This window comes from Rousettus aegyptiacus, unplaced genomic scaffold, assembly GCF_014176215.1.
Source record: "Rousettus aegyptiacus isolate mRouAeg1 unplaced genomic scaffold, mRouAeg1.p scaffold_m13_p_10, whole genome shotgun sequence".
Classification (NCBI taxonomy): domain Eukaryota; kingdom Metazoa; phylum Chordata; class Mammalia; order Chiroptera; family Pteropodidae; genus Rousettus; species Rousettus aegyptiacus.
Window position 1 is genome coordinate 52,642,314 of NW_023416285.1, and position 13,260 is coordinate 52,655,573.

The following is a 13,260-nucleotide window of genomic DNA, read 5'->3' on the forward strand; positions in this document are numbered from 1 at the left end:
CCAAGATTAAAGGGGGTGGGGGGGTGAAGCAGAGAATGAGAAAGAAGCTCATATCAGTAATGACTTGTATCAGTATCAAAACTTTAGATTCAGAAATTCCTCCAGTATAGTACTACTGGAATTTTCTCACAGTTATACATTATCTGTGCAGCAGGAATACAATGCAGATGGTATAATAAGTTTAAATGCCCTATAGGGTAAATATTCTGGAAGGTTGGGTATGTTATTATAGATGTGGCTCACAGAATCACAGAATTAGAGGACTCCTAGAGATCATTACCAAGTTCTTTACCAAGCACTTTTTCTCCTATAACATCAGACAGAGCCAATATCTTAATGTTCCTTATACGCTTTTGATGACAGGAAATCTGCCACTTCATGAGGCAATTAATTTCATTGTAGTAAAGTTCATTCTTACATGTGATAAAACACTTTAATTTCCCAGGTAAGTAGCAGCATGTGGATAGACCAAGAGACTATATGTGCCAACCAAAGCACACACATACTCAGAAAGAGCTGGCTTTCATTTAAATAGACATAACTTTTTAGAAATAATGTACATCCTCATATATTCACAGCCTTAATGGTAGATGTACATAAGTAGAGGCCCTTCTTTACTTTTATAATTCTCTAGCACTGGAGAATTAGGCCCTGCAGCCCTCATTCCCTCCCAAGCTTGTAAACAAAGGTTCCAGGATGGGAAAACTCTGCATCCTAATCAGAAAGAGTAGGACTATATCCTTGTCAACTAGGCTTTACCAGCCTGAACCTGGATCTGATCACTGACCCTTTTGGAAAATCACTGAAGTCCATAAATCATGAAAATAAAAATATACTCAAATCCCTTTCTAAAACATCAGGAGTCTCAAGTCAATATCTTCTCCCCTACAATGTTCACCCATTCCCTGAAGCAGCAAAGTCCACTTTCCTCTACGTGTTTGTATTAAGCCAGCCAGCACTCGTGAACTAAGGAAGCCGCTCTTTTCTCTGATTCCTCTAATCAACACTCCTTAGCTGAGTCAGATCTCTCACTGTCTGATCACCCCCTGCATGGTCTCTAGGTTCTCATTCTTCTCCTTCCGACTTGTCTCACTCTTTCTACAAGCACTTCCCACTTTACTCAGGATGCTTATCACAAACATCGCCCTCCCCTTGATAAAAACAGGTCAAACCAGTAGGTCTCTGAGGGTAGGGACTGTGTCAGCCTTGTTCATTGTATTTTCCCAGTTCTTAGCTGAGCATTGGCCAAAGATTAGTATTTACTTTATTATTTATTTAAATTAGTTTCAAGTATACACTACATTGGTTAGACATCTATATAGTTCATAAAATGATCCCCCCAATTGCTCCCTCCCTCCCTGGCCCTCCACCTACTTAACATACTACTGTTAACTGCATTCCCTCTGCCATGCTCCCCATCCCTGAGACCAACTATTAACTACTAATTTGTACTTCTTTAACCCTTCACCCCATTCTCCCAGCTTCCTAATCCTCCTCCCCTTTGTCCGTCCCCAAATTGTCCACTATATTTGTGAGTCTGTCTTTGATTAGTTTGTTATTTTTGTTCCTTAAATTCTTCATTTAAGTGAAATCATATGGTATTTATATGCAAAGATTACCATTTAAAATATTTAATTGAATGAATGAATTGACAATTTACAGGAATCAATATAACACCCAAAAACTCTATCACTGTAACTGGATATAACAAAACTACCACCAATAATGAGAAAGGGATACTCCCAATCCAAGGGAATAATAATCATTCTTATTGACAACAAAAGTCACCACTATCACTGACATTATTACAAATAATAATAACCTACATGGCTTTAGCCACTAGCTAGTTAAAAGAAAATGCCGCTTTCTTACAAGCTCTAGGCACTTCCTTAGAAAGTGAGACAAAAATATTCAAAGATGTCCTTTAGAAACTGAAGAAATGATTCAATCTTGACACCTACGACAATTTCTAAAATACAGACCCCAGCTTAAGTGTGTGCTAGAAGAATCGATTTTTAAAGCAAGACATTTATTGAGGTAAAAACTTGTCATTATAATTGGATTTTCCTGGTCTTCTTCCTCATAAAGAATGCCGATATTAGTCTTTCCAATATATTCACCTAACAAGACTGTTCTTTGATTTGTAACCATGGTTACTACTTGCAGAACCCACTGCAGTATATGGCTCTTTCTGAGGCAAAAACTGATCACAGCTCATAATAATTTGTGAGCTTCAGCTGCTTCCTGGAGTTGATAAGAATGGGCCTTAGAAAACAGAACCATCCCAGAAAATTACACTTCTGAAAGCTGACTTTCTGCCTCTCATTGAGAAATACCAGGAATTTCATTTTCTGACTTAAAACAATAAAACTCTGAGTCAACAGTGTCCACATCTCTTGTTAGCAGACAAGAGCACTATCTGTAGCTGAAAATAAAAAGACCTGAGGGCAGAGAGAATGAAAAGCAAAGAAATAAATAACAAGTGATCATATCATCTAAAGTCTAAACACCTGATTTCAAACCTCTGTCCCCCACTTACCGGGACCTCAAAGACTCCTGCCACATAGGCGAGGTTACAGTAAAAGTACAATCTCGGATTCTCAAGGCTTAAAACAGCGATTTATTTCTCACTCATGATAATATCCATTATACACTGGCTGGAGGTTTGGTTCTGTAACTTTGTTCTAAGGCCGGAATCTAGATGTATGGATCAGGTGCTCTCTAGAACACTGCTGGTTTAAGGAAAAGTGACTAGTGAAACACGTACTGGCCCTACCAGCTTTTTCCGGAAATGACACCCATCACTTCTGCTGGTTTCACTGGCTAAAGCAAATTATGTGGTCACACCTAATTTCAAATGAGTGAGGAAGTAGAGTCTTTATATTTGCCTGGAAGAGAGAGAGCCACAACATTAGGGAATAGGTCTCATGACTACATAGCATAACCATACTTAATGCAACCGTTCATACTTCCATACTGAACCCCACTTAGCCTCAGCATCTTTATCTATAACAAGGGGTCAGTGATGCTTATTTCATAGAATGTTTTGTGAAGATTAAGTGAAATAGCACTGGGTTGAATAAATGACAGCTAGTAGTAGTCACAGTTACCTTGGTAGTGCTACCACAACCATAGATAGAATGATCTAGTCAGCAACAAATGGAGCCCCCAGGCCAGGAATCCAGTTCTCAAAGTTTACAACTATCAGAAGACACATAAAAATAAAAGAGCTTCCTGATGCCACTGAGGTTGGTTAGTGTAGGGTGATGTGATGACTATAATCTAACAAATTTTTAAATATTATTCCTGCTTTAAGTTTTCACATAACTTCTGTTTGTTATCCTTTTCTCTCATTTTCAGGGTAAGTGTTCAATTAATCAATAATATTAATGAAGTGGTCTGTGTGTCAGGCACTATGTTAGACCCTAAGTGATGAACAAATCAATTTTCTCCAGAAGAACCTCAATCTATGCAAGAAGAATCACAATTCATGGACCAATAATAACTCCCTACACCACCACCACCTCCCCTCGCCAAAAAAGAAAAAGGGAAAGAAAATTAAGTCATACGAATAAGAAAATATAGATGAATTTGAGAAGTCTGTTGTCATTTCTTCCATGAGTGCCCAATAGCCAAAAAGTTTGTCTCCAGCAAATGGATACTACACATTCTGGTTAAGTAGATGCTACATATTCTATTTATCCTCTAGTTTGTTTTCAGATTGGCAAAACTCTTAAAGATCATAAACACATATCTTGTCCATACTAACCTTGTAGGGAAAAAGAGATAGAAATGTGACTGAGCAGGTCTGGTTAGCAAATAATTCATCCATTCAGGTGGATGAATTAGTCCACTCCAAGATTTATTGAACATCTACTAAGTAAGCAACATTGTACTTGGCAATGGATATTCAAAGATGAATAGGATATGGCCTTTGAGTACTTTGCCAACAATGAAGAAAACACACTTGTACTGTGGTATGATGATAAAGCAAGGGCAGTAGAAATGAGAGCAGAAGTGAGGGAGAGGCCTTTTGGTGGGATGGAGGGAAAAAAGAGAAATGGAAAGACTCTACTTGAAGAAACAAGAGCTTCAAGAATAGGTTCAATTTAATCAGGTCAAGTGGGAAAAACTGGAACAGAGATGGAGAGGTATGAAATATAAGTACATGAGAATCCAAATATTACTGGAGCTTGTTGTACCAGAGTGGAAACGTCAAGAGATGACTAGAGAGTTAAGCAGATGGCCTCACAGGTTAAAACACTGGGCTTGATCTTCTAAATATCAGCAAGGCTAGGGAGGTTGGGCTTGAGAGCTGTCACTCAAGGTTTTTGAGCAAAGGGATGATAAGTTTGCATTGGTGACTTAGATAGGTCCTTCTGGCAGTTGCAAAGGTTGAATTTACAGAAGTAAAAATGAAGTCTAGGGAAACAGAAGGTATTGAAGTAGTTTTCACAAGAGATGATGAGGATCTGAAGCAAAGCAGTTGTAATGGAGTCAGAGAAGAGCATGAATGAACAGGAGGGAAAACGGCAGAAGAGTGTGGAGGATGAAGGACAAAGAAGGGTCTGAGATGACAGGGGCTTTTAGACTGACAAGGGATGGATGAGGAACTACTGAGATGAAGAATGCACTAAGGGAAATAGAACTGGGACCTGAATTACCAGAACAACTCTAAACACCATAAACATTCAGTTTACCACAGAAAGAAAAGCCATATTTCTGAAGATTCTGCCAGCAATTTTCATCAGTAAAATTCTACTTCTTGCTGCCAAGAAGAAATTTCATTATTAACTTTGAAATTGATATTTGCAGCTAGACTATTACTTTTGCTTTTCCTCCAGTCCCTTCACTCACATGTTTACAGACATACTAATCCAAGCAAGTTAGATCTTAAGTTGTCTCCAAGAATTAAATCCAGACATTGTTTGGTCTAATAAGGGTGGCTTAGTGTATATTTGCACAAAAGACTCTCCATCAGTTTCAAATTAATCTAGTCTACCTCAGAAGTCCCCCATAAAACCACAGCCCCAGTGGTTCTTCAGTAGACCTTGAACTAGTAACTCCAGCCCCCCTTCACTATGAGAAAAGCCCTATCCACCACCTATAAGGATATGCAGATAGCTTTACCATTCTATCAGCACTTCCAAGACGGCACCCTCCAAAGTTAAGGCTACAATTTCTCTTATGACTGGAAGGTTGTCATTAGTACTGTCTACCAACTAATCTCTACCTTCTGAGCATATGGTAGGATACCAATTCTTTGAAGTTAGGTGTGGACATGTGGCACCATGGCGAATGAAATATGAGTGAAAGTAACATGTGTCATGGCTGGGCAGAAGTTAAAGAGGCAGCCTGTGAGTCACCATAACTCTTCCCCACTGCTACAATGACTGTGGAAGCATGTATTGAAAGAAGCCTTCCAGGAGCCTGGATCCTGACTAACAATGGTGAGCAGAACTCCCTGAAGTTCCACATTAAATATGAAGTAGTATGAGTAAGAAATTACTGTGGTGTTCAGTAACTGAGATGTTTGGGGGTAATTGTCACTTTAGCACAATCCAGCCCACAGTTACTATTAGTTGTCATAAAAGTGGCAAAGAAAGACGGTCAGGAAAACCAGCTCTTCTTACCCCTTCAAGTCATCCTCACTCCTCTATGCCTCATCAATGTTCTCTGGGAGGAAAAAGGGACTCGAAGCCACAGACACATAGTAGACATCATTTCTTAATGGCTCTTACTTACTTCCCTTTCAATACTTTCAATTATTACCACTGTGCTTCAATTTTACATTTGAATCATTTGGTTCTGTTACTCATTCATTCATTCATTCAACATTCACTGTTATGTACAAGGCATTCTACTAGACACAATGAAATAAAAGTTGTCAAACATTTTTTTCTCAGGACACGGACACACTTAGAAATTAAGAGTGCCTATCTGGGTTATATCTCTCAATATTTACCATGTTAGAAATTAAAACTAAATCTATTAATTTAAATAACATTAATAAACCCATTGTATGTTAACATAAGTAATGTATTGTATAAAAATAACTATTTTTCAAGACAAAAAATTTAGCACAAAGAATGGCATTGTTTCACATTTTTACAAATCACTGAAATGTATGGGTTAATGAAATATAGCTGGATTCCCATGTCTGCTTCTGTGCTCAATCTGTTGAGATATATTGTCTTGGTTGAATGATATAAAGAAAATCCAAAGACCTTTCAAACCCTCTGAAAGGGTCTCGGGGATACCCGGGGCTCCTCAGTCCCCACTTTGAGAACTAGAACTATAATGCAAGGACTGAAAACTTTTTCTGTAAAGGAGCAGCTAGTAAATAGTTTAGGCTTTGTAGGCCATATGATAGCTGTTGCAACTACATAACTCTACCATTGTAGCATGAAAGCAGCCATAGACAATATATAAACTAATGACCATGGCTGTGTTCCAGCAAAATTTATTTACGAAACCAGGAGGCAGGTGAGATGTGGTCCATTGACCATCCCTGTGACAGAGGGTACCTAAATGAATTAGACACAGGTCTTGATCTTAGGAAATATATAGCTAATAGAAGCAATGAGGTATGTACCCACACAGTATAACACAAAACAAAATGAGATAAATGTCATGTGAGGAGTCTCAAAAAAGACGCTTTCAGAGTTCAAGATCAGTACAGAGTATCTCAAGTTGGGAAGGTTTAAAGGAAACCATGGACCTTGAAGGATGGGCAGAATTTTGACAAAAAGTTTTGTATTCCAAGTGGAAAGAATACCCAAGACAAAGACACTAGCAGAGGGAAGCACCTAGCAAATTCAAGTAATGGTAGGGAGCTACCAAACGTAATATAAATAAAGGGAAATATAATAGCAGGAAATACTGCTTACTCAACTTTAGGTCACTGTGCAATGGTCCTTGAATGTCAGACCCAGGGATATGGATGTTGTTTGAGATGCAGAATAGACATCGACCATTTCCACAGGACAAGGTAACTTATCGGCCAGGTCTGATAAGATTTACTGGAAAGCAAATTGTCAGACACAATTGTTTATGTCCAACTATAAACACTGACCCCAGATAACAGACTATTGAATTAGAGGAAGCAAAGGAAATAAGAACCTGAACAAAAGCAATGACAGTAAGACTAGAAAGGAGACAAGCAACAGTACAGAGGAAACATTTAACAGATGCAGTGTTTCACTCAACATAGAGTAGTAGAGAGAGTGCATAATCAAAGATGACTCTAAGGTTCCAAGTCTAAAAGAAGGGAGAGAGATGGTTAGGAACAGGAAGTTGAGGAAAAAGGAAAGACTGGGTGAAGAGAGGAAGAATGTGAACATGAACACAGTTCACATATTACCATTTTGTGAAGCGCAAGTTTGAATGTTCACAAATCTCAAACCCTCCGTGTTGGGGCAGGGAAGGGGGAGAGAACTCTATTTTATAATTCCAGCAGATTGTCAAAGATTTTCCAAATCTGTGCCTCTTGAAATCTCCTCCAACTTCCCAGTACTCTGACATATAACAGAATTTCTAAGTTTATTTTTTTCTCCACTTGGATTCTCTGCATTGTCTGCATTTGAAGAATGTTTTAACTCATTCTTGGATACTATGTAAGTTTTCTGAATGTCTTATGTTAACTCAAAAGTCTGAAAGTAGATGTCAGGTTGCCAAAATATTTTATTTCCTACAATCTTTTGAAATTTACGACTATGAAAAGCTATAGTGAGAGAATTTTGAAAGTTGTTCTTGGATTTCCTTTTGCCTTTTAAAAAGCCAAAAATGTATGTGAGAATGGTACAATAAATGACCCAAATAATATTTAAAATCAAGAACAAGCCTAGATCTTGGGCCTGCTGAAAAAAAGGAATATAGGTATGGAAAGTGAAATGCTTGGAATCAAGATAAAAACACTCTAAATCCAACAAGCAATAAAGATAGCTGAGCTGTGATGGTAATTCTCCATTCCAAAGTTAGGTGTAGATGGATATGAAAAACTAAGCTGAGAATGTGATAACGAAGCAGAGATGTAAAAGAGTCTTCGGCCATGATAAATCATCTAAAAATCTCTTAATGAAATATATCTTCCAAGGTGGTCACAGCATGCATGCATAACAAGTGCAGAAATCTGAGGTGTCGTTATTGTAAATCCCATTACCTTTTCCCATGAACGGTTTCCTATCATCTCCCTGACTGCAAGCTCAAAACCTGATTCCTTCTTCTTCCCCTCCTAACATTTGATCGATTGCCAACTCCTCCAGATGCCATCTCGGTACCATTTCTTGCATCATCCCCTCTTTCTATTTCCACAGTCACGATTCTACCCCAGATCCTCATTCTCTCCATTTGGTCTACTGCAAGGACCTTCTAACTTTCTCCCTACCTAAGGCCTTTCCTCATTCTATTCCATTCAAATAACTCTGGCAGATTAATTTCCCTAGTACACAGTCTGACCATGCTGAAAATCTTTCACAGTCCTTCCATAAAACAGCTCAATTACTATGTCACTTTAATCCCAACATATTCCATTTTCATGCTGGCTTTACTAATCAAATATGCCAACTTACTCTACATCTCACAAACTCTCCTTTATACTTTCTCGACCTTTCATAGTTTTTTCTCAGACTAACATCACCTTTCAATGTCTCACCTGCCTTTCTCACAATCTCCATTTATGGAATTACAACCCATCCTTTAAGGCCCATTGAAAAGCCTGTTTTCTTGAAGAATTCTTTTCCCAATTCTCTTATTATGCCCCACTATCCTTTCTTCTCATAAACATTTTCAGAGAGTAGACAAAAAAGTCTCCCTTGTCCTCTTCTGGTGGCACTTACCATTGCCTCTTTCAATTGTGTTACCTGTGAACTTCCCTCATCTCCTTCTCTCCAACTGGACTATGGAACTGGAAGAGTAAGAGTTCAGTGAGTAGTTGTTGATTTGAACTTATTAAAGTGAACTCACTTGTTCACTGCTTCTCTAAATTAATTCTAAAACTTATTAAGAAAACTCTAGAGCCACAGAAAATTATCATTTTTTATTTAGTTAGTAAACTTTCCACAGTTGAAAGACTCTAATTGCTAATTCCAGAAATCTCCAAGAGGAAATAAAAACATATGATTTTTTTTTTAAGCAAAAGAGTTCCACTTATAATTTAGTTCCGTCAACTCTAACATTAACTATGTAACCTGGTTGTAGGTTGAAATAAAAATCTAGTTATAGATTCTTCTTCACAGAAAAAAAAAAATTGTATTATCTAATATTATACCTACGATAGTAATAATATGAAACACTGGATAAGTACTTACAAAGCAAAACACAAAACCGAACCAGGAGATCCCTGCCTGGTAGGTTTAAAAACTAGATAGATTGACACAACACAAAGCAAAGTGAACACAGATGCCAGAATGTGCAGAAGATGGCAGGAAAAAACCCTAAACCTCACTTCCTTCTTTGAAGTTAAGGCCTAAGAATCTGAACAGCTGATCTCAACTGCCAATAACCTCAAAAGGCCACAATTGATTTCTAAGGGCTTAGAGGATGCTGGCTGTGAGACATCAAACTGAATTCACAGGTAAGTGCAAGAGTAAAGGGCCATTCTGGACCCACCAGATAGCGTCTGCTCCTACACTCTAATAATGCCAAAGCATTTAGGTGGGTATTAGTTTGTCCTGAAAAGTAGAGGTAAAAGCTTCTCTTTTGTTTTCAGTGGCCCAGCCTGGTTTCAGACCAGACGGTAAGATCTGTACGAGAAAATCAGTTTTGGTTTTGTTCCAATTTCTAATTCAATATCTTGGCAGCATTTGAAATGGATAAGAGCTGTAAGCTCACATCCGTCTCAGGTGACAACTAAGATTAAAAACACACAATGTAAAAATGATGAGAGCTTACTCCCCCTGAAAGCAACTTTAAATGTAGCTTTTTAAAGGTAGTTTTTGTAAATTACACTAAGCCTGAAAATATCTTGCTAATATTGAAAGATTAAATTATTAAAACTTTGGTCACAAACCTGTGTTTTAGCTGATATTTTTAGCAGTGTTTTTGAAAAATAATTACACATTAACTATTAGAATAAACTGGAAATCAAATACATCAGACAAGGATGAGCAGAAATACAGGGAAATACTTTTTGCAGGTAAACAACATTCACTTCTGGTTAACAGTTTACTGTGACCCAAGTGGGCCTTAGTGAAAACTGAGTTACTGGTTGCTTTTAATGAAATATCGATACGTCAAGGATCGAAAATTGTTTACTGTACAACTCGCATGATTCAAGTACCTACACTACACTGAAGGAGACACAAAGCGTGAGATATAGCCTTTGTCCTAAAGGAGCTTTTTAATGTAATTGAAATGAAAAAAAAAAAACAAAAAACGAACAATGAAGCATCAGAGAATATCAAACAATATATAGTAAATCTTCAATTGTGACACACAGACAACAGAAGCTATGAAATTTTAAGACCTGGAAAGATTTTCTGTGTTTACGAGATCTATTTTATAAAGAAGATAAAACTTCATTCAGACTCTACTGAATAGTTCTGGCTAGGCATTCTTTAAAAGGCATTCTTGGAAGGGCAGAGGAAACAATGAAGGCACAGAAGTAAAACTTACCACAATATAAGCCAGAAGGAAAAAGACAAGCTGATTAGACTAGAAAAGTTGAAAATTAGGTTGGATAGGTAGGCAGAACCGGCAGGATTTAACATCACTTCATATACCTTCATTATTTATTATGTGTATATTAAATTTATTGAATTGATGTAGTAGGTAATAAAGAGCCCAGGAGAAGGTGATTAAGATTATACATCAAAGCTGTTTGTTTAAGAAGAGACCATATCATATAAATAGACAATAAAAAAAAATCTTCTCTCATGACTAAAATGTGTTTCCTTAGAAGGACTGACCCAAGGTATGATCTTAGGTTGATTTCCAAATAGCTACTGTATTTCCATATTATTGACAAACTGAACATTTTAGTCAATTTTCTTGATGCTTTATCCACAACAATATTTCAGAGTCTAGGATGTCTGACATGGAATAAATAAAAGTTTCAGAAGATAAGAATGGCTACAATTTCTTAAACAATTCCTATAAGCACTTTGCTAATAACAGTAATGCTAGACTTATTGACTACTGAGCAATATAGTAAACATTTTACATATTTCTAATTTAATTTAAATCTTACAACAATCCTACCCTAGCAAGATTAACTCAATCTTATACTATAGAAATCCAAATTTATAGTTGAGAAGTATAAATCTTATCTCTCTAACAAAGCTTTTCATTTTAAAAAATAAAGATTCCATTTTATGCTATTTTTTCATTGTCCATAGCACCTACTTCCTTTCTGGCATATAATAGGTATTCAGTTGGGTTTTTTTGGACACCTCTTACCCAGCCCTTGAATGCTTTCAAACCACCTTCAAAGATTTCACCTCAAGCATCTTCCTTACAATCCTCTAAAGTGAAAAGTTCCAGCATCATTATACTCATGAGGAAACTAGGTTCCAAGAAGTACTCCACGGACAGAGCACTGACAGTGCCGGGCCTAAGCCTGCATCTCAAACTCTTTCCACTACCTAACAAGGTACTCAGGTTGATAAAGGAAGGCAAGTCACCCAGAGAATACATTATAACTGCACCCTTTGGTAGTAGAAGGAATAAGTCAGTATCCATGAGTTTAGGAGTCTATAAGCCTTGTCTTTCCAGGCATTCTTGAGGATGGCTTGAACTCAGTAACCATGAGCCCAATCATCCTGCCCTCCCACTGCCCGCCACCACCACCATGTTGCCCTTCCCCCAGTCATTGACTTACTTAGCCATCCCACGCTGGGAGTGCGCCGCACTCGAGGGTCATCGTCCAAGGTGCGGGTTGCTAGGCAGGGCACTGAGTTCTCAAGCGGGCTGCGGGCTTTAGTGTCAGAAGCAGAAGACAGGAGGAGGAGGAGGACACATGAGCAGCCACAGCAAAGATGAGGATGGAAGCATTAATTAAGAAGAAAAAAATACTAAAGCAAATCACACAAGCGGGTTAAAGGAGAAAAATGACATATTACATTGACACACACCCCCTCCCATGACCCTACATCTTTTGATGGAACAAATCCCAACACAGAATGAAAAAGGCTCTAAAAAAATTACATTCAATCGTTACGGTTCCCCAAGTATTAGTGGATAATCTGCCCTGCGATTCTAATACATAAAACACAAATTGTATACAGAGGCAAGAGTCACATAATGAACACTAATCTCAAGATGTAAGATCGAGACCGTTAATAATTTGTACCACACATAAGGAAGTTACACAGTTTTGTAAAGCATGGGGGGCGGAATGTTATATTAGTAAGAAGCTTTCTTACAATCTACCCAACAGATCCCCTGTGGATCCCCTGTGCAAAGGTAGAAAGCAGCATCTCATACTTCCAATTCTGAAGTATTTTCCTTGGTGAATATAGAACTGCTTTTCAATTTCCTTTGCCTCCTGTTTTTCAGTCCTTCAGAAACATGAGACTGGGATATTTATAAATCAATACTTTACTACAAATCCATTCAGAATGCAGATTAGTCCTCATTTTCTGGTGCCTTTTAATATTTATTTTACTATAATTTTAATATTTGGTGTGCCAATCTTAGACCACACTTAAGACAGCATAATGATGTGGGCTAAATTTATAGTATGGTTCCTCCAGATAGTCTTCATCAACTGGAGAGCATCATTAACTTCTGCCTGAAGATAGTTTCATTTAGGTTTCATGTCATCGATTGTGCTTTTCTCATCAAATGCCTCACTCCAAGGCTAGTAAGAAATAGGTGGCATCATTATCCTTCAAAGAAGACACAAAGCACCAGCAAAGATTAAATAATCTATTCACACAAATGTGCAAATGACAGGGCAGACAAATGGTCTTCTTAAGGCTACTGGTGACTTGAGAGGTCAAGTTTAAATTGAATCATTTACAAGTTAATGCAAGTTTATGACCAAATTCAGGCATTCGGCACATTACAGAGTCTAAAAACATTTTTGTCAATTTATCTGTCTGTGTTTAAATGCTGTAAATAAAGCCAGCATTTGTGAGCAGGCCATCTGTGCCAGCACCTGTTTGAAGCAAATCTGATGTCTTCTCTTTGCAATCTGAATTTTTAATTGTTTCCCATAATTGAACTTCTTTGCAACTCTTTATTGCACAAAGAAAAATGATAAAGGGAAATGAACCAGTTGAGATTATTCCAAACTTGCTTTTGTCAAGAAGGAGGCAT

The 13,260-nt window shown here is 37.6% G+C and overlaps 1 protein-coding gene across 7 annotated transcripts in view; it reads right to left on the bottom strand.

The window, feature by feature from the left end:
• SLC4A4 (solute carrier family 4 member 4) overlaps nt 1-13,260 on the bottom strand; it is a 306,370-nt gene that overhangs the window by 139,242 nt on the left and 153,868 nt on the right. For 3 of the 7 annotated variants that reach the window (XM_016132911.2, XM_016132912.2, XM_016132910.2), the window contains one exon: nt 11,819-11,914. The exons of the other annotated variants lie outside the window; for them this stretch is intronic. In XM_016132911.2, the coding sequence (XP_015988397.1) occupies nt 11,819-11,914 (96 nt within the window). The remainder of the gene's footprint in view (nt 1-11,818; nt 11,915-13,260) is intronic. 7 annotated transcript variants of the gene reach the window in all.